The sequence below is a fragment of the Temnothorax longispinosus genome, chromosome 6, assembly GCF_030848805.1.
Source record: "Temnothorax longispinosus isolate EJ_2023e chromosome 6, Tlon_JGU_v1, whole genome shotgun sequence".
In the NCBI taxonomy this organism is placed as follows: domain Eukaryota; kingdom Metazoa; phylum Arthropoda; class Insecta; order Hymenoptera; family Formicidae; genus Temnothorax; species Temnothorax longispinosus.
In genome coordinates, this window is record NC_092363.1 from 1409431 (window position 1) to 1437094 (window position 27664).

The window sequence follows — 27664 nt, forward strand, 5'->3', positions numbered from 1 at the left end:
CGCTTAATGGACAAACTTAAATAAAAGTTTTTCATAAATTTCAAGAAGCAAGATAAGAATATAATAAAAAATTTCTTTATTATATTACATACACGGAAAGAACGGTTTTGCTGAAGTATCTGAAAATTTAACTATACACACGGAGAGAATTTTCTCTTAAAATTTACCCTAAAATCATGGTAGTTGTGGGACAACATGTACCACCAAGAATTTTATGCGAGCTATATTCTGATTAATATCTACCATAAATAAAAAATATTAATATCTATTACATAAAAATATAAAATATATTTGATTAATTTTACTAAAATATATCTAGGAAATTTCAATAATTTTTCAAAATTTACCAATCTGCTTGGTAATTTTTATCACGTTTATTGTAAAATGTCTTTTGTATATTTTAAAAATTCCTTGCTAAGTTGTCCCAAGTTTGTAGTGAATTTAAGGGTAAAATATAACAAAAAATTCTCTCCGTGTAGATACAGATCTAAAAATAATTTTGTTGCATCATCAAAATAATTGTAGTAGGTCGTTGAAGTATGATGAAAATGCTATAAAAAATTGTGACATTTTAGCAATCAATTTGAGTGTTCTACATAATTATTTTGATGGTTCAACAAAATTATTTTCAGATCTGTATATCTAGCTAAATTTTTAGATACTCCAGCAAAACCGTTCTTTCCGTGTATATATATCTGCTTATTCGCTTACAATAACTTTATTACACGTATCTATACGTGTAATTGTATTTGTGCCTTATTTTTATACCTTACGATCCCAATGCCTATTCGCTTCCATCGAGTTACGGTAACGAGGTTTTGTTTTTTCCAGAGGAATGGAGCGAGAATTTCCCCTATCAGCTTTTGATAGCGGGAGGGGTGGCCCTAGTTGGCCTGGTTCTTCTGGCGGCGGTGAGCTTCCAATGCTCTTCCACTTGGCGATGGTTGATGAGCATGACTCGACATGAGAATACCGAGAATACAGAGACTGATCAGCTTCAGCAAAATGCGATTCGCATCAGCCATTCTCTCCCGGACCTCCAATCAGAGCCGATTACCCATGAATACGTTCAAGAGCAGAAAGAGAATAAAAAGGTATTGTTGACAAATTCGAATTAGTAGAACGTTCTGTAAAATTCTGCGGCTATTTCAATGTTAACATTTTATCAGGTGCTGCGTCAAACCACTCTGCCCATCGTGCCAATGAGACATCAAAGCTTCCAACGTCAATTATCGCATCGACTTGATCTGCCTAACATTAAATTCAGTATTTGCAGCTTGGAAAATCGCAGCGACTCCAGCCTTGGTCTTATCAAGGTATTTTGGGGCATTATTTCAATATTTGTATCTTTGTTATGACGGATGCTGAAATGCAAACAGCGACGCAATGTCATTTGATTCCTTTTGAAGCAAGCTTATCGTGTAACATATAGCGTTCCGTATATTCCGGTTTTCCGATTTATTTCCAGTTACCCTAATTGTTTTATAAATGGATTGACATTACGTAAATGCGTGCACAATTAAAAATTTTTTTTATTTTACTTACGAGATATAATATGAACTGTTAACACTGTGCAGCCGGAGTTGTATAAGAAAGAGCTCGTGAGACAAGAGAGCGCGGAAAGCTCCAGTACAACAGAAATGGAATACGCTGGAAAATTACATTTTGCTCTTCGCTATGACAAGGAAATCGAAGGTCTTGTTGTCAAAGTAAGTATCGCGCAACATTTTTTTATGATTTGTCGCAAATTTTAGTTATATTAAAATAGATGCATGATAAAATATATATCGTAAATTATACAATAACGGATTTTTTTTTAATTATGTAGCACGGCAGGTAGAAAAGACTACGATAAACAATATATATTTGATAAAATATTAAACAAAATAAATTCAAAATTGTATTAAATGAGGTGTAAAATTTTCGTGGACTGGAAAATAACGTGTCCCGTGTATGAATAAATGAGTTTGCGTTTCAATCGCGTTTGTGTGCGAGCTGAATATACATATATCTGGGTTATATTCAGCACGCGAGATATTGAATAATGATAATGTAGTATCACAATATTGCATTTATGATGGACATACATCCTCCTGTACTAGAATTAACCGTGGTAATGTGTAGATTAGGTAATGCCGGCTACATTAAGTTATTACTGTGGCGAATTCAAGTGCATTAAGATCAATTATGCACGGCACACCACGCTCCAAAGATAAATTTAAATATGAATATGCTATTATCGGCCTTTGCTCCATTTGCCGCGTTGCGTTATATTACGTAAATTTTTATAAAACTGTAACATTTCGAAACTATTGTTTATAAAAGAGAGTCAGATTTTATACTGTTTACGTAATACGATTATACAATTGTTTAATTAACTATACTTTTTTTATACTATTGTCTACATACAAATCTAAATGTCACGAGATAAAAATAATATAACATTTAATATCACTAATATTATTCGATCTCCATCTCTTTAGCACGATATTAGTTTTATTGTTATTTTATTCTCGTATAATTATATCTGTCAAATTCAATGATATTTGGTTCTCTGATATTAGGTTCTGGAAGCTCGCGAATTGCCGATAAAGGATGTAACGGGCAGCAGTGATCCGTACGTCAAGGTATACCTGTTGCCAGATAGGAAAAAGAAGTTTCAGACAAAAGTACATCGAAAAAATTTGAACCCGATATTCAATGAAACGTTTATTTTTAGGTAAAGAAATTTACAAGTCTATCTTGAAAGATTTTTTGTTTTTAGGTTTCAATTATGTGTACTAAATTACGTAATTACGTAAGAGAAATTAAAACGCAGTGCTTGATATGTAATTTATTTTATTAGCGTATCATATGAAGAACTGAGGGAACGTTACCTGCAATTCTCAGTTTACGACTTTGATCGGTTTTCACGTCACGATCTCATTGGACAAGTTGTTCTTAAGGGGCTTTTAGAATGCACTGACCTCGAGCAAGAAATCGAATACACGATGGACATCCTTTGTGCTTTGCAGGTACCTTAATTTGCGTGAGATGAACTATTTAATTTTTTTTTAACGGTTGTTTCGGATATACAACTTTAACCTTTCAATATTGTAGGAGAAGGTCGATCTGGGAGAATTGATGTTGTCGTTGTGCTATCTACCAACGGCAGGTCGGTTGACATTAACCGTCGTTAAAGCCAGAAACCTGAAGGGAATGGATATAACAGGCAAATCAGGTCCGAATGGATCAGATAATTATTTGCGATTACAATATTAATGAAAAAATCTTATTAAAAATATAACATTATTATTCTATTATCTTAATTATCATTGATTAGTTCCATTATTATCATAATTATGTTATTATATTATTATCTATAATCGACTGAATATGTTTCATTTCCTCATTAGATCCCTATGTGAAAGTCTACCTGCTATGCCAAGGCAAAAGAATAAAGAAGAAAAAGACAACGGTGAAGAAGAACACTCTTTACCCTATCTACAACGAGGCACTCGTTTTCGACGTTCCCTCAGACAACATTGAAGATGTCAGTCTTATAGTGAAAGTAATTGATTACGACAGGTAAGAACAGTTTTTCAGTCAATTTTATAGAATTTTTTTTTTATTAAGACAAAAATGCAAAATGTTTAATGTTTTACGTATATTAGAATCGGGTCGAATGAGTTGATGGGCTGCACCGCGATTGGATCGAGCTTCATTGGAATTGGCCGTGATCACTGGTTGGAAATGTTAGATAATCCAAGAAAACCGGTGGCACAATGGTATCCGTTAATGGAAACTGTATCTGGCCATATTCCAGCCGTAGATTCGGAACCGCTCCCAGTAAGCCTGAGCTGCTTAAACGGCAGGTGGGTTTAACTCTTTGGCGCGGATTGTAGTTTGCAATTATAATTAGAGATTATAGTAGTTTGCCAATAGTTCGCTAATAGTCTAGAACTAAATTCTAAATTCTCGCTAGAAATTTAAAATCTTGCATGATGTGAGATGATAAAATCAATCAATATTAAACAAGATGATAAAAAGTTCAGTAATTTTCATCGGCGCTTCTGACAAAACTCGCATTGCAGATGAAGACAAAAGGCGGAGAGTAAACACTACGGAATCTCGCAAATATTGTCGGACGTCGGCTTGGACATCGTCTCCTTCTGTCGTCATTTAATGCACATCGCTTGACTGACTTAAGTACAACCTCTGTCTCAAAGGAAGGCCGGAAGGCGAATTCTGTGCTTTGCAATCTTACCTCGTGCAGCAGGCATGAAATAATAAACGATACGTAAAACCATAATACGAAAAATCGATCACTCGCGAAACATAAGTATGCGTTGCTCAATTCCGACGATCCGATGGCGATCGTGACGGAAACGAGATGAATTTGCGTTTTGCTTTGTCTTTGTCGAACTTGTTGCTCCGCGATAGTGCCGGGCTGGTCCCGCACCGTTTCAAACGCAGGCTGTTTTGTATTTACATCAGTATATCCCCGTAGAATCTCCCCTTATTACACGTGATGTTGAACATGACGGTAGCTTAAATGTTCTAGATTAACCCGTGGAGGTCAGATAAAGTAAGTTTTTACAGAAGACGAACATATAAGAGTGAGGAGTATAAGGCCTTATCCTGGATAAAGATATGAGACAGACGAATGCAGGCAGATTTAGGCGAGAGACGGATTATATTAACGGCAGAGTGCAATTGAATACGGTAAATGTCTTAAGGTAGTACAAATATAGCGTTGGATCTATGCGTCGTTTATTATTTCACGCTCGCTACCACTTCTGCGCAAATGTTCTATTAACGTGATATATGTTTAAACATAATGCTCGATGCAAACGGGCACTGTTTGTGATAATGTATCTGAAACACATACGCATATTGACACAACACACATATACGTACAAGTAACACACGTGGTCCCAGAGTCCACGTATATCAGCGGCTGCTTCGTACACGTATGTACGTTTGCAATTAACGCGACTACTCAATTGTGAACTTGATAATAAATAATAATATACGTCGTGTAAGTTAATTATTTATATCGTATAGGAAAAAGGCAAAAAAATGCAGTTTTCTTAATAATTCGATGAATTATGAATATATATTATTTACGTCATACGTGTATGCATTTAAGAATATAATCGAAATAATATTTTGGAAATATGAGATTTAACTAAGATCAGTGAGAAAACTGTTTAATTTTTTGGTGAACTGCATTTGGCCAAATTCGTGAATGTCTTTGATAGGTCTGTGTGAATTCTGCTTTATTGACATATTTCTAAGAACACTTGTCCGGTGACGTTTACACAGACTGTGTGGAGAGAATCTAAGTATACCGAAGAAATATGGGTGTTTCTGGAAAATGGACGAGAAATTGAGTATCCTCAAACGTTTTATAAAAAATAAAATAGAGATACAATGGCAAAATATGTTTTTAATTATATTTACGTCTTTATTTTACTTTCTATTAAAATTTTTCTGCGACTTTAAGTTTCTTAAGCCCTAAGTCAGTTGCATAAAGAATTGGCAATTACGCCACAAAAGTATAATCTATACATATATTAGAATTATATATATTACACAAACCGTAGATAATCGAATGTAATATCAAAACTGAGGTGATATAATACGAGTGACATAAAAAATGTGCCAACAAAGTAGCTATGTAGCAGAAGTATAGTGTTATATTAATAATAGCTAGTATGTTCTAACCACACACATGCTTGATATAGAAACTTCAGTCGGCGCTCTATAGCAATCCTAGATTATCCCCCTATTTCGAGTCAATATATTTCGAATTTCGACTATATGCCTTTTTTCGCCTATGAGTCGTAAGAAATATCTTTCTAAATCTTCAAGAATTTTTCATTTATTCCGTTATTCCAGCGATGCCCATAGAAAAAAAAAGAAAAAAAACTACTGTATTTTTCGTACAAGTGGAACATTCTACCACAGGACTGAGCTTTCTCAAATAACTTCATGTAATAAGTGGAACAGTCGCTCCATATTGAGAGTAGTATTTAAACGAGAAACCTGTACTTATACATAAAAATGGCGACGGAAAGTAATCTCTCCATTAATATCGTTACAAAATTATTTAAATTGCTCCAGAATGCGATTCAGAATGCTAAAGCCAAAGTAAGCTTTCAGTTTTTATTACATATGCATCAGTGAAAAATTTAAACGTTCCCTTTTATTCACCTCGTACGCTGGGTCGCAGACTCATGAATGATAAAGTATCGGCTTTGAAATGTAAATGGACTGCGTACTGGATTATAAAATATGAATATATGGATCTCTCTCGTGTGTGTTTATCTTATGAATATGAACAAGACGAAATACATGCAAATAAGTGTACGTCAAAAATTATACATTGGTAACGTATTGTAACTGTCTAAATCGAAGAATGAGTACTTCGTTTAATACTTACTCTAATTATGAAAGCGATAATTACGTATATCGTACGTAATTAATTTATGGGCAAACATAACAATAATATCGGTATGGACGATGTGTATACTTTTCTAACGAGTACATATCTATATTGTATATTTGAGTGCACCCAGAGTGCTCCCTGTTATGATCGTAAATAACATAAATAAATCGGTAACAAGGAAGTTTGTGACGTTTTAATTCCACCTAATTGCTCAATTTTAATATATTTTGTATAATATCACTTAAAATACATCGAGTTTATATCAGTTGAAGCTACAAAGAAAAAAAAAGATCGTCTGCAACATCAAATGTACTTTTCATTTATTTGACTACTTATCTTTACAGATTATTCTACCTTATGCTAAGATACAACTTTCCCATTATGTTCACCTCTAATCGAACATTACAATACTTCTAAGTATAAAATAAGCGATAGAGCTTATATATACTGGTATGTAGCAACGACTTAAGTACTTTTCTACCTAGTAGTACTCCTTAAAAGTGGCGGGAATTAATCTGTACCGCGTATCTCCTGTCAACGACGAGGTGCCCGTGATTACGGTTTTGGCTTCGTCGGAAATCAATTATGAGACAATTAAGTGTCGTCGGAGACTCTCTTTTCGACGGTGCGCCCAATCATCCTACATCCACCGATCGAGCGTCAGACCGTCACGGGCGCGCTTTTCACACACCGCCGGCAAAACAATTAGGCCACTAACTACATTTTGTTCGCGGAACACAATCGTTTGGTCATACTCTCTCTCTCTCTCATCTCTCGCGCGCGCGTCAATCTTCAATTCATGAAAAGATGTTCACCGAAGACGCCCGTAGTCGGTGGGAGGCTCGATCCTCGACGAGATGTAATTGCGCGGTTAACGGTGATCCGTAAATTGGAAGAGCTCGACCGTGATCCGCGCACGTTAAATGTCAGATCGGGTCGCGTCAGATCGAGGTAGGAGAAAAAAAAAGCCGAGTCGGTGCTTATAAAACATTGGTGCAAATTGATGCTCGACGAGCCCGCTTTGAATCCGCGCGATCGAGGCTCTGCTCCAACTTTACGGCTACGTTGTATATTGACTTTCGTATGTGATGTAAAAAAAAACTGATCATACGCGTCGACGAAAGCTTTCGATTAGCCGCGACTCTCTCTCTCTCTTGTTACGAATCGAGACGTCGATTCACGTTCCGTTTGAGCTTCTCAGCTCTTACGTTGACACTTTCTCTCTCTCTCTCTCTCTCTCTCTCTCCCGCGTCGCTCTTACAATATAACTTTTAAGAAACTTTAAACCAGGTGTCTTTAAGTAGATAAACGTGAGCCTAATGAGTAAGCGCTTGAGTGTTATATCCGCGTATGTTTTGCAGCGTTGTTTCTCTCCTGTCCCGCCCGTGATTACGCTTATAAACATTACAGACGCATCGATTAGTCTATAGATGTAAGTTATTTCTCTACGGGCAGCTCGCGGCATGGGTGAACCGGATAAAACTTTACACAGTTCTCGTTACGTTTCTTCGCCTCGTAATCGTAATGTCGATAAGTAAAAGTATTACTTAACACGCAAACATTAAGGGCCTTATCCGACGAATATACAAATCTATGCTCCTATATAGGTAGCCGTCAATATTAAGTACGTTAATGTAGCCACAATCGTATAATAATAATATTAATAATAATGACGACAATAAATCGTAATCGTAATAATAATATAGGCAAACTCTCGTAGCATTGTACTTAGCGTTATTTAAAATAGTAGCAATATTATTTTTTTTTGTTTTCATGTACTGAATGTTCAAGTACGGACAGAAATCGATCTGAGTTAACTTCCTTTATGTATATTAGCAATATGGAGGGAATTCACTAACAACTTGCTTAAAGAGTGCAGCACATTCTCACACATCTATAAACAAATATAAAAACTCTTCTCTTGCGCGACCTCTCGTCACCTCGATGCATTCTCATCCATTACGCTGCCTCCGCGCTTATTAAATAATTGTGAAGATGCGTGCCGAATACACGTCATTATATTCGCTACCACGCGTCGTCGAAATTATCCCCTTTATCTCGCAATTTAACTACATCTCTCGCTTTAATTTGACTATTTTTTATGATTTTTATGAACAAGGAGCGATTTGCCAATTTTATCTTCCTCCTTCGGCTCCAGATAGATGAACGAACGCAATTATAAATCGGCTAAAAGCAGGAAATGCAGATGGAATGTCGTGTGCCCTCTTTTTTTCCCCCGTTTTCTCTTTCCCGTATTTCTCAGCGTAGCGAAAATAAAGTGCATCGATAGGTGCGCCTATACATCGAGAACACACACGTAAACATTTACACGCGTGACATAAAAATTCGTTTCCGTACGTAAGAAAATTAGCGATATTGTTGAAAGCACCCAGACACAACCCTCAACCCTTCGGCATCTCACCCGTGTCCATCCCTCACCCTCTTCGCGTCATCCCTCCTCTCTCATTCACGCCCTCATTCTTCCGCGCGAACGAAACGACACGAACCGATGCAGAAGCACGCCCATAACGAGTGGCAAATACACCATTATTAACACGTTTCACACGTAACATTCTCCTATACATTTAAAAATTGTTTACCGGCGATCAATTTGCGCGGCTCGCCCATCTGATCGTCCGGTTGCACAGCAAGAATCAATATTACGACCGTAACGCTACCGTGATCTCGCAAGCCCAAGGTGATTGATCGCTAGAACAACGGCGCTATACCTTTACTTTTATACAACTACACGTAAACAGTACGGCATATCTTTTTAAGTGTATCGATACCTAAATGCTGAGGATCGCAGGTGATTTCACGACAGCGATTCGACGGTAAATCTTGACTAGAACACGTATATCGAGGTGCGGGGAAATCTATTCCTTGCCATCGCACCTACCACTGAACAATACTACAATCAATAAAATCGTTTACACATTAAAAAATTTATTTAAATTATTAAGAATATACGCTTTGAAGATTTCGAAAACTACCCTTGTATTAATATTCCGGAGTTTCTTTCAAATCACTTTTTAGCTAATCCGTTACTAACAACTGACATACTTTGCTGGAATTGAAAACTTCGTTTGTTTCGCTTTAAGCAAAGCAAATGTAACGGTCAACTGAGAAATTCGAGAATAAATTATATTTATATGTATTTTCTCACTTTCATCCCGCGTTCTATCGCACACGAGAGAATCCCCGCACCCTCGCACCTCCCGTCATTCTTTCGTACACGAAGATTTTTCGACAACTGTCGTGGCAACCTTGGAAATACATCTATCATCGTCGGCTACGAAGCAACGACAACAAAACGATTCTCCTCGTCTCTCTGTCTCCTTAGATAGATTAAGTAATTACTTGTTACACATGATTAAAACCAAGTTGACGGCAATACACTACGTCCGGAAATACGTACGAATAACTGAAGTCTATACTTATGCGGCGTCCTGTGTCTACGACTAGCTCGTGAAATACACAAAGCTCAGAATGACAATACTCTGTAGTAACACTACAAGACTATCACATGTTCTACGATGACGTACGAACGAAAAAATCAAGCTAGTAATTCTAATCGCTTATGCGTGATCAAGCATCTTCTTCCCCATCGTTGTTGGATGTTAAGGTGTATGTCCGCTTTGTTTTTTCTCTTCATTCTCTCGCTCTCACATTTCACACACTCTCTCTCTCTTTCTCTCGTCTCTCGTATATCCTACTTTATCTCGTCACTCGAGTCATCCTAGGGACGACGCATTCACACACAAACGCGATCCTCGACAAGTCGCGGAATGTTAAGGATGAATTCGGGATGTTACTTTAGCCTAAATAACTTGCTTTGCTGATTAGTATACGTCGCGTGCGAAAATACTAAGAAATATCCTCGCAAAAGTTAAGCTGGACGGCTTTGATAAAAATTAGGATCTCTTTCGAAGGACGCGAACATCAGGGTGTAGAAAGTGTTGCGACGGCGGCGGCGGCGGCGGCGGCGGCTGCGGCGGGGGGTAGGGGGGTTGATATCGCGGCCGGGAGAATGATTAGCGGAAACGTATTTATCCGCGAAACATCTACCGGCACCGCTGATACCAGTGATATGCGGTGCGTTCGCATGCGTGTAGTCCGAACTGAACGTACAAGGTGCTTAGCCAAAAAGTTCGACGTGAGCGACATTAATACGCCTGAGAAGAATACAATGCAAACCTCTCGCGATAATACACGCCTATCGCCTCCTCGCCCCCTCTAATATATTGGAATCAAGCGCGCGTGTATGCACGTGTGTATGTATATATGTATAACGTGAAGAATTACATATCCGTATTTACAATTGGACATTTAACGCTAGAATGTCGTGGGCCAAATCCACGTGCAGTTCCAGGCATAAAAATAACGTATGTTCAGGCTCCGCCGTCTCTCGTCTCTAACGCGGTTTTCGCTCTTCGTGTCGGCGGTCGTCATTTTTTTTTCCCGGTATAGCGTACCCTCTTTTCTCCACGCCGCGAAAAGAAATCGCGCGAACACTCGCGAACGTAAGTAGATCCGAGTCTTCGTTAATTGACTAGCGTTTCGAGCGGTACGCTTTCGTGGTTTTTTTTTTTTACAAACTTTGCGACGTGGTTTGACGTCCACTCGGCAATTACGCGGGATAAACGGCCGGAACTCTGATTGCACCTCGCCCTCTGTATCACGCTCCGCTCGACCTCCTCCTCCACGGAAGCACTGCACGCAGCCAAGAAAGCGAGTTTTATTGCTAAACGTTTAAAATTCGCAGTGCACCACGTTCGTGTTTCATTGCCGCTCATTACATCTAATCCGAAACGACTGATAGAATATACTTTGCGTATCATAAATTGCGGCGAATCTAAGGATAGTCTGACGAGAAGCTGGCCCGTACAAATGTATCGCGCAAATAATATATAGCTCCCCCGTACATTCGTGAAATGACAGACTCGTGAATGTTCCACGGGAAATCGAACGAACAAAGCGTCATTTGTCCGAGAATTACATGTAAATTCGAAATTGTCGTACTAGTTGGAAAGTTAAGCGCAGGAGTTCGTCTTATGGGGTGCGCTTTTCTTCGTGTGCCTTCTTAGGCGAAGAGGAAGTCGTAATTTCAGTAACGCTGCTGGAATTCGTGATGCCATCTGTTAAAGTCGATGTGGAATATCACAATGGACCCATTTGCCAGACCAGCTAGAAGAAACCTGTAAAGAATAGAATATATTTGTAGTAATATGTACTCTTCATATTATCAGGGTTAGGTAAGTTAATTTTTTTTTGTAACTAATTGTAAGTTAAGTTAAAGTTAATGGCTTATAAAATTAATTGAATTACGTTAATTTGCATGAACAAAAAACTTGGTCAGTTAAAAATTGCATTAAGATCAAATTAACTTTAGTTAAATTATAAGTTAATTTTTAAAAGCATTATTTACATTAAATAAGAATGTCGTAATTTTTTAAAATTTGATTACTCTAAATAACAAAATAATTATAATATGGATCATTTTAATATTTTATTTGTAATTAAATTTATATAAAATAACAAAGAAATTGTTTTTTTTTTTATATTATCATCCTTAGGCACTGCAAGTGTGCACGCTCATCACAATCACATTGAGCTTTTTCTAAACTAATTGTCCAATGTTCAAGATTTCATAGAAAAAAAATATTGGCGTTCAGAGATAAAAATAATTTTTAATTTAGGAAAAGTCAATAAGTTTATGTGTTTAGAAATTAGTTAAATTAAAAATTAACTCACTTTAAATTAACTAATTATAAGCTAAGTTAAAAATTATTTAACTTTCAATTAATTAACCAGTTATTATCCAACCTTGCATATTATAGAACAATATAAATTTAAAGCAGAAACTATGAACAAATTGTGTCATCGTATTAAAGATCTAAAGAAAATTTTTTTTAAATTCATATGTCGAGTTTACTTACTTTTGATCATGAGCAAGTGCGAGAGAACGCACGCTGCTTTCGCATGCAGGAAATGCATAAAGTAGAGCAAGGTTGAAAGTTCGCCAAACTTCTACGATACCCTTATCACCCCCAGTCATTAAGTATTCGCCGTCTCTGCTCAATAGTAAACACTGGAAATAAACAACGATATTACGAATATAATCGTATATAAATTATCAAAAAATTAAATTTAATCGCGAAAGTTAAGTACCTGTAAATTATCATTGTGAGACTCGTGACGAAGGCGTTTTCCGTTTATGGTGAAGGCCGCTATGTGCCCACGTTCGTAATTTACCACGATGACGCCCTCGCGGGACATAGCGATGTTCTCGGGAGACGAAAATCCGTTCGGTGCTTCGAGCGATCTTAGGAGATCGCCGAAAGTAGTATGGACGAGTACTGGGCCGTCTGTATCGAAGTATTCGTAATATTAAAAATCAATCAAATTATCTCAAGATCAAACGTTCTAAATTCAATATATCAGTATATCTATAATTATTACACAATAATTACAGAGTAAAAAAATCAATTAAAGCATTAGTCAATCAAATCAAAGTATCTTTTTATACTTTTTCTTAGGATTAATTCTTTTTTCAACTTGTAATACGTACAATGCGATCCCGAGACAACCAAACCCAATTCGGCGGATATGACGACGGCCGTCACAGGCTGTTCGTGACCTGTAAGGGTGGCACGTGGCGCCGGTGCTTCACCCTCACCGACGATAGTCTGTGTCCTTGCGTTCCAATGCCAGAGAAGGACAGTGCAGTCAGCACTTCCGGACGCGATGTAACAATCGGAAGTAATATTGCACTCGCTGCGCGATAAGCAAGTGACAACTCCGTAATGACCGAACACTATCTGGACGATTTTTGCTGCAAATAATAATTTTTTCTTTAATAGAGCTTTACCATGTGAAGAAACATGTAAACTAACAATTACTTATCTATTAACCATCTATTTATCGCGTTATAGCGCGATCGATTGTGAAATATTAAGACTCACCTGTTTCGGTGGAAAAGACGCGGAAACTATTGTCCCAAAATCCGCAGGCCACCAAGAATCGGCTATCCACAGTGGTAACAAAGCAATTGCTACGAATCTTGAGCTTTTGGCTAAAATTGTCGCCTAGATGTCGACGTTGTAACGTTGGATTCGAGCTATTTGCCGCTTGAGCTAAAAATATAACGGCACAGTATTGTTAATTGATATGCACAATAAGACATCTTGAAAAATGTTACTTCACCTATACGTGTATGTGTATTATACTTACAAAGAACAGGATCCATGGACAATGGCTGATTGGCAGCCTGCGCCTGAGGTGTATCTGCATAACTCGGAGATTGCACGGAGGCTGCAAAAGGGTTTAAATTGCGATAACTGCGAAGTGATGAGGATAAACTTAAGTACCAGTAGTGCGTGTAGAAAATTACTTTACCTGCATAATTGGTATTCCACCGATTAACAGCAAACTGCTGTCCGGTAGTTACCGTCACAACCGATGGCAGTGGCAGTTGAGGATAAGTGTTAGCCGAGATGTGACAGATCGGCGAGTTAGACGGGAACTTGATGGTCATGCACACATCATCCGGAATGCTCGAGAACATCATTGGTGACTGAAAAAAAATATTCTCAATGTTTTTTACGACCGCATGTAAAATTACCTTTCCATGTATATGTCGAGATAATCTCACCAAATGCATCGCTGAACTTCTCGGAGGATGCGGCTCCATCAAAAGTTGCGACGGCGTTTGTCCGAAATTTTTAATTTGATTCTCTATAGCTTCCCTCATCATGGGATCGGTGATCGTGTCCAATTCCACGCTACCCTCGTACGTTAAATAGTAGAAAACGTTGGTTGCACGTACGGCTTCCGGGCCTGCGAGAGAAACAAAGTAATCGAAACTTTACACAAAGATCTTTAACGCGTTACCCTCTGCTACAATTTTACGATCCTGTTTTGCGCGTTGTCGCGCATGCTGCGCGACAAAGTGCATTCTTCGGAAGCGATTCTGAGAGAGCTCTCGACGATTGCTTGTGCTCGGTATTTCCGGTTGGCTCCACTTTCGTGCTACCGGCTGCGTAACGTAAACGTGTTGCATATTACGGGTGGGACGCATTGTCGCACTCGGCACACGTGCCTAATTGGCCGGGACAGGGACCAAGAAAGAGGAAGCTAACTAAAAACTAATTCCTTCCATACGCGCGCTTTCGTACGCCAGTCATCTTCCCTCGCTCCCTCGCGCCCGATGCCGAGGCAGCATCTTCGGGGAAGCGCCGGATATAGAGGCGCCATCAGCAATTAACATCGGTGGAAATCTAATTTGACTCGACTACGCCTCTGTCCCAACACCCAAGGCGCAACCTTGGGCGCTCGCAAGTGGCGCCTGCCATTGTGCGAACATTTATTGATTTAATTTTCGGGGTATCGCCCAAACCAAACGTTATGAATGATTTTGCGATTGATGTATTAGGTTGGCCAATAAGGACTTACTTTTTACTTATAAATTTTACTTATAAAAAAACCGCACGGAATTATTGGCCAACCTAATACATATATCTCAATCAATAAGACCTTATCATTTAATTTATATCTAAGAATAAACTATATATATATATATATATATATATATATATATATATATATATATATATATTATGTATACATATATATACAAGAGATATTATAATAAATTCTATAAATTATCGTAATTTGTTTTAAAGTTGTTCTTACCTTTCTGTTTATAACCGAATATCAGGTCGATCCATTGATGTAATTGACAAGACACAAATTCGGACTCGAGTGCCTAAAAAAAATACAATTTAATAAAAAAATTTACTGTAAAACATGTGTGTGTGTGTGTGTTTATTGCATGTAGATGTTAATATTTTTTTAACTTAAAGCTTATATTAAGTCTTAACGTTGATTCTAAAAAAGTTAATCCCGTACCATTCGATTTATACGTATAAACTCTTCGGGTGACGAAGCCCAAGGTGGTAATTCAACATCGCCGACCGCGCTACCATCCTCTTGCCTACCCAAACGGTAGCGGTTGCTGTTCACTAACATTTCCGGCAAAAAGAAGAATTCCGGAATCAGCTCCTGTTAATGAGAAAGCGAATTTATAGTTCCGTCGATCTTTAGTATATATCAAGCGACGTCGAAAATTTATGCAGTAACAATGATAACAATGGATATTCACCGAGGCGTGGCGGGAATGTAAATTTTATGAGTATCTTAATTAAATGCAACGAACCTTCACGTCGGATGTATCGCGTTGGCAATTCTTCCACGAGAGCGCGATGGATGAAAACAGTCTGTTAGGATGATCGAATTTGCCGCCTTGTAACGCCAGGAACATAGTAGTCATCGGTTCCTGTAAGGATAATTTATTTGTAGAAACCATTTTAGGGCAACCAGTTGGGCCTTTTCGCAACGGGAGCAACATAAATCCCGCAGAATGTCAATAGGGATATGAGACATAGAGACGAGTGTGAGTTGGGGCGGAGAAAAAAAAATACGGCTCGACTCTAAACCGCCACTTAGGGACACTTTATAGGCGGTCCTTTGTGCGCGCGGTTTCTTGCGAGGCTCCTCTCGTCTCTCGGTCAGTCATCCGTTCCGTTGACAGGCGAACGAATGCAAAGCGAGAGGCCACACACATAATCGACATGCACTTTCGTGCCGCGGCACGAATGCGAGTGTACATAAGGGCGTAAACCCGATTTTTGCATTCTATTGGGAACGTGATCCTCGTTGCATACCTATACCAGGCCTAAAACTATTTCTTTATGGCAGAACTCCGAGATAATGCTATAAACGGATCGTTAACGCATCTTAAGCGGACGAAACGGCCGCGGCGGGGCAAGCGGTTATAGACCAATAAATCGTTTATGATGCAATATTTTATCGTGCAAGTGCGTTGTACGGCGAATAAATAATTAGGTGCGTTATGTCGTTGTTTTGAATTTAAATATGCCGAAATAATACGAATACTTCAAACACGTTTTAGATTCATTTAAATATTCTTTAAGACCAATTACATAAATTCAATGGTAATATCATTGGAATTATAGCAATAATTGACAAACTGCCGGTAGATTAAGTTACAATCAACAAAGATATAACATATACCTACAATGAAATAAACTTTCTATATAAATTATATTATCTACTTTAGTCTGAAAAAAAAAAACAAAGAAAGAAAGAAAGAGGGAGATGAAGACGTTTATTCCAGTTATAGGCCCTGAATTTCAAGTGAACGAGGAAATGCAGCAGAAAACAAATGTGTATATTTAACGAGAAGGCGGGCGTCGTTGGCACGAGGGCGTTCCGACGCCCCCAAATTAGCGTGCACGCAGTACTAAAAGTGTCGTTTAAATTTATGGTGCAGACTGGACACGCTCCGTAAGTGGAAAGACCAAAAATCAGCGATTGGAAGCTAATTATACGCCCATTATACGAATAAAGACCCGATTTTATATTCTGCGTTAAACTTCGATTTCACTCGAATCTCGACAAAGGAAATGACGCGACGGATAATTAATATTTTCACTTAACAAATACTTTTGTAAAAAATAAATGTAGATAAATGCAAATTAATAAATTTTCCATTTTTCTCGTATTTAAATGATAATTGTTATAAAGATATACTATCTGTGCTTTTTTTACAGCTGTAAATAAACGAAACAAAGTTAAATACTATCGAGCATGCTATTTTTACAAAATAACAAGAGACTTACCACGCGTATCATCCAATTTAAAACGAAGGCTGCCGTAGAATAATGCGTGCCGTAATGGAAGGGCGGTATAGTGTCGTGTTCCCAGCTCTGGAAGCGCTCCTCGAAGTAAGCTCTTCTGTTTGGATTCAACGCGCCAATTGGCTGTAAAATACATAAATATTCTTTAATTGTTTATTTAAAAAATTTGCTGCAATATCTCGAAAATTCAATGTCATCAAATATGACTTATATGAAGAGAATGAGACGAACAGAATATATGTCTCTCATTACAATTTCGCTAAGTTTATACCTTGGACAAATCTCGATAATTGCTCGGTAAACTGAGATCGAGTTCCTTCGTCTCGTAGTTTGTTAACACCCAAGGAAATACAGGATACTGGTTCAAATCATTGTACGTGCGGCCTGAAAAGATACAAATTTACTTCCTTCAGAACCAAGAACATTTTATTTCTTGATTGATTTATCATGTTCCGCATCGTCGATAAATTCTGATGCTGATGATACTAATACCTAACGGGGTCTTTTAAGTTAAGGCCACGTATGTATCTCTTTTTTTCTCTTATATATGACCTTAAATCATCGCTCGGTATCCTACACAAAAAAAAAGACCGAGGAAGTCTCGGAACGGGTGGTATTTAAATTAAATTCCTCGTACGTACTGCCGAGAATAGAAAGGAAAGATCGCAGTTTGGTTTTTAATGCGGATAATCACCGACTTAATTTTTTCCTCGCTCTGACCCAGCGTCTCAGCCACGGTCACTCCTGTCTATCTCGCACCCCCGCTGTTAGCTAAGGGCGACGAAAGCGGCCACGAGACCGCGCCGCGCCGCGGCTCGTGATTCTATTTTTACGAAAAACGCGCCATGCGGCTCAATGGGGCGCGGCGCGCCGTTTAGTAAGCGCATAACTCAGAGCGTGACGGCTAATCGCTCCTGAAATTGTCACTCCCAGAGGTCTTACTCGTGCCCCCCTCCCCCCTATGGAATCCCATCCCGAAATGCATTAGTGACGGCAGCGCGGTCCCAAGGCTGAGTTCTAATCTCTTTCCCTGTCGCTAATTAAAGCACGTCAGCGAGTTTGTCACTCGGCGCCCTCGTGACGGATACACGTGTGTGTCACCGCGCGTCCTCCCTCGCTCCGGTTACTTCGTTTTCTTTCGCGGCCGTATATTCGGCGTCATAGCACGCGAAATGTTCCCACTCGCGTGATAAAGCGCAACGGAAGCGATTAGATAGTTAAACTCGCCGAAGCAATCGACTTGTGCTAAATCTGCAAGTGCAATGCATCGTTTAACAAACGCAAAATAGTGATATACAATATAGTAGAAGTTTAAAACACCGATATGCGATTTTGATATTTAAAAAAAAAAACATTTAACTGCTCGTTATCACTTTGACTGCCATGTCGTCCGTATTTGAGTGATGTGTTAATTTCCGCAAAAAAGAACAGAAAGATATTAAAATAATACACTATATATAGATTTATTAAGAATAAAATTATTTATTTTTTATTTTTCTGCTTATATCTATTTCAATGATAAAAATATTTGTTATTTCGGTTTGTGACAGCTTTATTTATTTCATCTGAAATTATATTATTAAATATATAATAATATAAAATAAAAATAACGTATATATAATATTTAACATATAAATTTTTCATATATTTATTAATTTTTTCGGTATGGTTTATTTTATAATATGACTGCACATTTTATCAACAGTATTTATTTCTCGATTCTGTTTCTCTCTGCAGAACTCAATATTAAAATCAGTTTTGGCAGTCAAAATGTTAATTATTATCGCGAATACATCCCTTGATTAGAGCGCATTTCGACAAGAACTGTTAGGCTGTGAGACCGCGTCTCTAAGAAGTTCGCCGAATACTTAATTCCTTCAACGAAAAAAGGCGACGCAACGGCAAAAGTTGTACCGCGTCGGCCGCTGCACAAGTCCCACCGTCGCTACAATACGACCGTAAATCGTGGACGCCGCGCGAGCGACGGCTGTGCGTAAATAATAGCGAGGCCGCGTTATGCATCAAAGTGATTATTAATGGTAGCGTCGGCGTGAGTGAACGCTCGGGGAACGCGCCTCGACAGCGGAATGTCCGCGACACAAACGCACACACGTATTCGCCGTGTCCGCTCGTTTCTCTCGTCTTAGGGAGACATCAGACCTTAACCCTTACTTTCCTCTCCCCGAATTTTATCCCCGTTCCAGAAGAGATACGAACAATATTCGGAAAAAAAGTTTACGGATCGTAATAATTTGCGGCGTACAACGGGAGCAGTCGCGCGAATGTAAGAGTCGAAGGAATAACGCGCGTGCAAAGTATCGTCTTACCCCCTAAATCCGGTTTTTTGAAATTTAACATAATGCGTAATTTAATGATAATTGAGAGAGTCGTAAAATTAGGACGTCGAGTATTTATTTCGATTGAGGTAAAACGATGTTTACACTACGTTTGTGTATCGTGATTATAGTCGTTCTGTGTACGAATGGATCGGTCGGCCGGTCGCTTTATCGCGTTGTGTCGCTGGTCGCTGCCGTCCTCGGCAATAATTCACTGCGAAGCAGGACCAGCCTAGATACGATCGAAAACGAAGGCGACGACCTGTTGGCAACTACCTGGGATAAAAGGTCCGTGGTTCGGCGTATATATAAAACGAACCGCATACATTTTGAGAAATAAACGCGACAGATATATGGAGATACTCGTGAATCAATACTCTTTGCGCGCCCGTGCGTATGCCCATCGTACATTACATTATATTCCGCGATAATATTTATGCTCCACATTTTTCATCCACTTTAATAAATATTTAAGTAGTGAATGTTATGTGTTTCTCTTTTTTATCAAGCACAAATAAAGTTGATATGCGAATTATGATTGCAAAGTATATAAATAGATTTGAATTATCGCGATATCCGCGGGATGTGACCAAAGCAATTATACTGAGAAGAGTTAAGATCAGATTGCGTTGCAATCGGCACGCCGCGGGCTACGAACTGCTACGCATTTTGCACAGGGTGGTCCATAAAGTATTGCAAATTATTTTCCGCGGGAAACAATACGGAGACGGCGACAAAATGTGACTATGGATGGGAATATGAATGTGAAGGTGAATTTCCGATATTCAAGAAATGCGCGACATTTCCCGAGGAGCATTTATCGATCGTCGCCGTCTCGGACGATCGCTCTTCGCGATTCGCCCTGTACACGCGCGGTCGGTTCGCCGCCGCCGCCGCCGCACCGGTGCGGGCTATCGTATTTACATTGGATTCACTGTCATTAATTTTTAATAAACCGACGCGCGGAGAGCAAATAAAATCCTGATCGTATGCGGGAGCGTGGACCGGCGCGGCGCGGCGCGGCGCGGCGCGGCGCGGCGCGGCACGATACGGCGCGGCGTGGCGCGGACCGGTTCGTTTTCGTATCGATTCTCCTTCTCTCTCCGATTCCAATGATTCTCGCTGCTCTCGACGTTAGAGCCGCGGCCCCCGGTACCCACGGCTATTTATTCGAGCAATTAATATATAACCCTCGTAAATACGCGGCTGCGGCCACCCCGGGCATCGCGGCGGACTGCGCCGAAATGCGAATAATTACGCGTCCGTGCTCATCGCCGTCATTAAGCCGAGCTGGCCGATCGACCGCGGGCGTGGGTGCGCATAAATCCCACGCGGGCGGTATAATATAACTTACGACGAGCTTGAGCGTGCGCCCCTATATAACCGACTCGTTTACAAGAATCGCGGCCGATCGGCCGGTTAATATTGGCCGCGACGACGATCGGCGTGCCGCCCGCAACACTATCGTGCGCGCCGGCGATTATCATCGAAGGAACTTGGCCTGTGGGGAGAGGAGGGCAGCGAGAGATCGATCACTCTCGGGGAGTCGATGAACCTCGCGGCAAGTGAAGAGAATCGTTTGATGATACGTTTGTTTCTTCCGTAGGCTTCCTGCGTGTAATATCGAAGACAAATGGTGCCCGTTGAATCCTCTCTTCCGTGAAATTAAAGATAAATTGGTTCTACCGTGCGCGCACGATAATAAAAGCACAATGAGCGAGCACGCTTTGCGTGTAAGTATCATTAAATCTCGCGTAAATGTTGTCCGTGGAGAAGAATACGCTTCGATGAAAGGGCTGCAGCAAGGTGATCGGGATACGATGCGCCCGGTTGGATTCCGTCGTGACTCGTCAAGAGGCGTCCGAACTGTCTCGTTAAAAAGCGCACGAGGCGGGCGGTGTCTCGAGTTTTGTGATTTGGTTCGATGAACGCGCGCGCGAGGGAGCCGATATTAAACCGAAGAGAAACAAAGACGCGCCTCCATTTCGCCCTCAGTCACGCGAGGCGGGAGAGGGGGTGGTGGTGAGTCCCTCGGGAGAGGATTACCGGGGTCCACAAGGTTGGGATTACTCGCATGGGGTAGCTAACGGAACACAGGGCTGATTGAGAACATCCCTAATGCGCCGCGACAGACTCCATCCGCCCGTGTGCGCCCATAAAAAAGCCCCGGCCGGCGTCTTCGCTATTCTCGTGCTCCTTTCTCTAATCGATACACAGGTCAGAATCGACCGACCGACCGCCGGTCGATTTCGATCGCGTTTTACATTTATCTTAAAGTAAAGGTACTTACCGGCGATTGTATTCAGAAACATCAGATACTCGAAATTGGATATCTCCCGACGCTGCCACTTTTGAGTCATGTTAGAGCTTCTCATCAACTGTCGCGGTGACATCAACGATGCCCGTCTGTAAAATAAATGAAGTTTACCAATTACAGTATCTACACAGCAAAAAAAGTGTCAAATCGAAACTTATATATACTAGTTACTAGTATATATGTAAAACAATGTATAATCTTCTTATAAGAATTTTGACTTTTTATTTTAATTTTTTTTCTTGATTGAATTATATAAAACTTCGTTTAACTATATAAATGACTTCATTCAAGCAAATTTTCTTCGTTTAACGCAATATAATCTCATTTCAAGATTATATATTTTTGCACATATTTAGTGTTGATTTGATACTTCTTTTTTTCTATGTATATAGCATATTCAAATTAAAATATATTAATATATGAAATGTAACTAATAAAAAACAAAGTAACACAACTTTTCGGCAAACCGTATACGTTCTCCGATTAATTTACTCCAATCAGTTAATACCTAACGCGAATCGAAGAAACAGTTCTGGTTGCTCGATTTTTGCATAACGGTGACTACAACGTTCCTCGGTTGTCAACGATATTATTAACGACTTTATGTAACATTTTACCTCAACCTATTTTTGCCACGAGTATTTAAAACGTCCATATCTCTGCTCGTTAGACCGAAGTATGAAGGATCGCGTAGGTATATGGAAATAAGAATATCCATATGCATTATACTTAAATGCATTGAAGCTACACGCGCCGACAATGAAGTGTCCATAATCGAAACAAGCCTGGACGACTTATGGTTCGCCGCCAAAACGGTAAATTGCGTGCCAGATTGTGGGCCACATTGCGCGGACGTGTCACTTCTCGGCATCGCGCAGCGCGCTTTAATTGCCAAATCAAACGAGCGGTACATCGGCTTTGATACGCAATTAAGACGGCGGTCGGGCTCAATTCACAAGAGCAATTACGTCAAGACGCGCTCATTCCGGCACTTTGCGTTCGCGCCATAAAGCCCGTTGTGCGTCTTTATGAATGCGAACATCGCTGATTTAGGATTTATACGAGAGACTTTAACGGGCATTCGTCCTTCAGATGTTGAAGGAGGGTACACGACGGCGACCGGACGCATAAATTCAATCCTTGGATTCATCTCGCGTAAATTTCATGCGAGCATGAAAACTTCCAGAACGATCGGCGACCGGCAAAATGCCGACTGCATTTCTCAAAAGCATAAAACGTCGAAACGTAATCACACTCTCGTATGAAAATTTGTATGTATTGTTTGTTAGATTCCTCAACGATTTATGAATGTATAATTAAAATAAATGTGCGTAAAATATGATTACATACATATTTAAGTCGTGCATGCGATCAGAACACGATTTTATAGCTATATTCTATTCATGTTACCTGCGGAGTAGATTAATATTCACGGCAAGGTCGGTAGATGTAAATTAACATGTAACTGATATGCTAAAGAAACGCCTAATTATTATCGACTTATATGTATGTTAATAAATTTAGATACAAACACGCGCGCGAGCTTACGGAGTTATATCCTTGATATTTCTATGTAAAATATTTTTTATAAATCTATATAATTATCTATATTATAATTATCTATATATCTATATGTATCTTCTGCTAATTAAAAAATGTATTGCAATTGAAGACATTGGCGTAAGAGATAACTATATTATATTTAACTAGTTAGCGTGTCAACATTTATATTCAATATTCAATGATTCTGCGAAACTATTAAAGTTGATTTCGCGGATCTTCTTTAAATACATTGTCCATTCACAATAATAAACAATTCTTATTAAACTAATATTATGGAAACATGTAGAATGTGTCATGTTCATTACATCAAATTTTAATGAAAGATATTTTTGGTGAATAAAAAAAATTAACATTTCCGACATTTACATTTTTAATATTGCATACCTCAATATAATTAAAGTTGCGATAAAAAAATCTGTCTGAACGAGCTCATTGAGATTATATTAAAATGCAATTTGTTTAAAATTAACCGAACAATAATTGTAATATATCTTCAAGAATAATGCGATACGCTAATTAAACATTAATTAAGGAATTTTTCTCGTCAATGAATATGTTTCTTCATACGTCACAACGCGAATTCGCATTTTATATACCAAACGAATTATTTCGATTAGGCGAAAGGAATTTTCTCTCTTCTCAGATCAGTCGGAGAGAGAAACGTCAGAGTTTGCCGTCGTATATTTATGGCCGATGTATCCTTCTCGCCGGCTATCTCGTATATAGGAACGTTGTAATGGATGGGTCGAGAAGCGCGGATATACGCGAACCTCTGTTCTTGCCGCCGACTCTTGCCGACCTATGGGAGACTTCTCGTATCCTGCGAGAATCTCTCTCTCTCTTTGGTCCTTACGATACCACAATACGAGAAAGACATAGAACTTTATGCAGGGACGAATGTTGCGTCTTTGCTGTCTTTCCTACGTTCGTTCATATTGTATACTTTCGTTCTTTCAGATGTCATAAATACTTATCTTATAAGGAAAGCGTGAAGAGTTAAGATAAAACAATAAAATAATATATTGGCAATATATTATAAACTAATAAAAACTTTGCTATGTACAAAATTTCATTGTTTAATATATCTTCAATTTAGAATTCAGTGACATCTACAATAATATATAAGATAATAAAACAGTAATATATATGCGTCTAATAAATAATACGTCATTTCTTACAAAAAATACCAATTAAATAAAAAATAATATAAGTTATTAATAAGTTGAATAAAAGATATCTCTTTGAAGTATGATAAAAATAGCAGAACAAACATAAGTAATTAAAATGTGTTGTAAAAGGACACTTGTGCATGGATATAATTTTCAATGTTATCACTTAATCGCGATGTAACTGATATCTATTATCGCTTTCAAGAATCAACTCAACGCTAAATCATTATCCAAAAATATTCTTTATCTCATCTTCTTTCTCCATTTGATTTACTGATAGTGACTAATTAAAATATACTTTCATTCTTATTCATTTGTGCTCCTACAGTTGGAATATACGCTGAAAATGATAAATATCTGTAGAAAGAAACGCTTCGAATCCGTCCCTGGAATCGTTTAACCGAAAAGGACAAAGAAACGAGGGAATGCGACGAGCATGTTTGGAAGTAGATTCCGAGATCCTTAGATCTTTCCGTGGAACGGACAGAAGCGCTTCCTTCCTCTGGGCTGGTTATCGCTTACCTAGTTTGGGGTATCCCGTACTTGATGCCAACACCGACTCGCGGTAGCGCCTTGATCATCTTTTTCACTGTCGCCTGGTCCGAGAACGCAAACAAGATCGAAGCTGCGGGCAAAAAGGTGTTAAAGCGTGAATTATATAAGCGAGTCCGATTTCAAGGATACGTCGACGTCAATCATTCGAATGATGAACGAGAGAGATAGAACTTCTTCCTGTTTTAGAAATCTAATTCTTCAATTTCAAACATGTATTTACATATGAGAATATCGATAAAGATTACGGTTTAATGAAGACATTGTGTCAAAGATAAAGCGGTAACATTGCCTTTAAATACCGCAAGAATATCGCTATTTAATCATTATGCTAATATTATCAAGATATCAGATCGTGATGATAAATTAATAAGTATAATTGTATCCAATTTATTATACAATGACTAGGCTTGTGATAAATTTGTAGATTTTAAAATCGATTAGCTTATTCTCACGAAATGATAGAAAGCCAGAGAGAGACTCAATCGTTCAGAGTGCGTCCCCGCGACGTTCCCCCTGAGAGTTCAAAGGGTAGCGTGCAAAGAGATGGTTACCATATATACTTCTTAGTAATTTACCGAACTATCTGTACACGAAAGCAAAATGCTCGTGTATAATCTTAATTAAGTCGAGAAAAAAAATTCAATCGTTTTACTTATATACGAATAAAATGTAGCGAATATTCCTATATATGCGCATATATTTTAAAATCGATTTTTCTCTTTTCTCTAAACAAATAGTATATTCTCATAGTTTCAATAAATATCGTATAAATATCTTCCCAAGCAATGTAAATCGACATTCTTAATCAATGCGCGCACGCGTTCGGTTTCTATAACATTATTTATTATGCACATGTATATTTATTACGTATGAGGTAGCATATATTCTCTTCAGCTGCTCCGCACTTTTTTTTTAATTTCTGCTGGTACGCGTTAATCTTCTAATTATTAACATTCGCACGCCGGTAGTGAGACAAGCAGATGTTTTCAGCAATCATGGCACTTTGTTGCAGAAACCGCCCTTATTCGCGGCAATGTCCGATAACAGCGTAAATTACGCGAGCGAACACAAGGTAAGTAGCATGTCGAGAGGCGGTAATCGTAAGAGAGCCGTCTCGCAGGACTGCTATACGTTCCATATAACGAGGAGGTCCCTTCATACGTAATTTTGGACGACCGTAACGTAAAGCATATACGGCCCCGGTGAGCGAAAGTTACGCCGCGGCCCCGTTATAAAGTAACTCATCCTCGGTTTTTATTGTTCGACGATTTATCGCGAGAGGAGAGACGCGATCCGTGCGTGTTCCCCGGCGTTTTTCGGCTAACGAACGCGCGTTTCCAGTGATTTTTTAATGAACGGCGAAGGCACCTCGCAGGGATGACATTCCACCGCTAACCGTCTCCTCACGAGACGCGACGCATCGAAAGTCAGGATCAGATTAGAATCGGGGAACGCCTTGGGAATTTATCTGCGCCCCGGAGAAATAATCAGCGGGATAGTGGACTGTGAGGCGCAGGTATAAATAATTCTCTCGCGCGGTTTGTTATAGGACACGGCAAACCGCCACGGATTGAACAAAGGACGAATAATCTTTGAACGTCATTATCAGTAATTATGCGAGCGCGACGAGAGTCCATTAATATATAAAATTTCGATTTCAACTATTTAACATTCAATTAATGAGAAACGCGGCGCGGCGGTTTTACATTAATTCTCGATTTAAAAATGACGCCACCGTGCTTGCGGAAAGTTAAGTTACGATTGCGACGTGACGCTGCGGGATAAAGTGCAGTAACGGCGGCAGGTGTGCCCGCGGGATTGAATAACAAATTGATTTTGGAAAGAGACATACCGTAATGCGGGCGAGATATTTATTGTGTAAAAACCAACGCGCGGCGCGCAACACCTTGCGGCGAGTTCGGAATTCCGTCGCGCCGCTCGTTCGCCGGATTAGATCGCATCGCGCGAAATAACGAAAGGGACTCGGGGAGTCGACAAGAAACAGAATGTGCTGAGCGCGCGCTCTCGTCCGAGAGCGGCGCACTGATTGAGGACGAACAAAACAAGAGGAATTGCCGGCACTTACTTCTGCTGGCGAGGAAGATCTCGATGGCCATATTTTGCAGCAGATAACGCCGCGAGAAGATCGCGCGGACCTCGGAGAAGTACCATTTTCCGTGCAAGTGGTCGCAGTACTTCAGTACCTGGAACAAAAATTATATACACCCTACTTTTATTAATCATTTTAAAAGGATCGGACAATTGTTAAATAATATACATATATCTATGACATGAATATTTTGTAATATACGATTTCATTCGTTTATAATTATAAAAAAGGATTAACTTACATATTTTAAAAGATGTCCTTCGGTTGATCTTAGTTGCTACTGTCTTATCTATTGTCATTTTTGTATAAGTGGCTAGATTTAAAAAATGTTTATTCTGCCTCGTAATTAATTATTTATCGCTACGAGCGCGAGACACCTTTCGAAATGACAATTAAGTGAGCGTTTCCCGACATCGCGAGGAAAATGCCCATTGGGGTCCAAGGCGGTATGGTCCGAGGG

General features: G+C 39.2%; 2 protein-coding genes across 13 annotated transcripts in view; one reads left to right on the forward strand and one right to left on the reverse strand.

Annotated features, from left to right (window-relative positions):
* Positions 1-6614, forward strand: part of LOC139814594 (synaptotagmin-10) — a 30442-nt gene extending 23828 nt beyond the window's left edge. The window contains exons 2-10 of the mRNA XM_071780973.1: positions 832-1094; positions 1170-1316; positions 1578-1709; positions 2565-2719; positions 2846-3014; positions 3100-3220; positions 3396-3567; positions 3654-3854; positions 4074-6614. Of these exons, the coding sequence (XP_071637074.1) occupies positions 832-1094; positions 1170-1316; positions 1578-1709; positions 2565-2719; positions 2846-3014; positions 3100-3220; positions 3396-3567; positions 3654-3854; positions 4074-4077 (1364 nt within the window). The 3' untranslated portion in view covers positions 4078-6614. The remainder of the gene's footprint in view (positions 1-831; positions 1095-1169; positions 1317-1577; positions 1710-2564; positions 2720-2845; positions 3015-3099; positions 3221-3395; positions 3568-3653; positions 3855-4073) is intronic.
* A 122-nt stretch (positions 6615-6736) lies between these two features.
* Positions 6737-27664, reverse strand: part of Rg (A kinase anchor protein rugose) — a 310596-nt gene continuing 289668 nt past the window's right edge. For 8 of the 12 annotated variants that reach the window (XM_071780962.1, XM_071780957.1, XM_071780960.1 and 5 more), the window contains 15 exons: positions 27181-27298; positions 25062-25164; positions 21781-21896; positions 17426-17538; positions 17137-17277; positions 15651-15770; positions 15344-15496; positions 15128-15200; positions 13832-14272; positions 13667-13747; positions 13399-13569; positions 13005-13268; positions 12605-12801; positions 12373-12524; positions 6737-11631 (listed from right to left, as the gene is read on the reverse strand). In XM_071780962.1, coding sequence (XP_071637063.1) covers positions 11541-11631; positions 12373-12524; positions 12605-12801; positions 13005-13268; positions 13399-13569; positions 13667-13747; positions 13832-14272; positions 15128-15200; positions 15344-15496; positions 15651-15770; positions 17137-17277; positions 17426-17538; positions 21781-21896; positions 25062-25164; positions 27181-27298 — 2334 coding nt within the window. In that variant the 3' untranslated portion in view covers positions 6737-11540. The remainder of the gene's footprint in view (positions 11632-12372; positions 12525-12604; positions 12802-13004; positions 13269-13398; positions 13570-13666; positions 13748-13831; positions 14273-15127; positions 15201-15343; positions 15497-15650; positions 15771-17136; positions 17278-17425; positions 17539-21780; positions 21897-25061; positions 25165-27180; positions 27299-27664) is intronic. The other 4 variants (XM_071780964.1, XM_071780966.1, XM_071780961.1 and 1 more) reach the window with 1 other exon arrangement.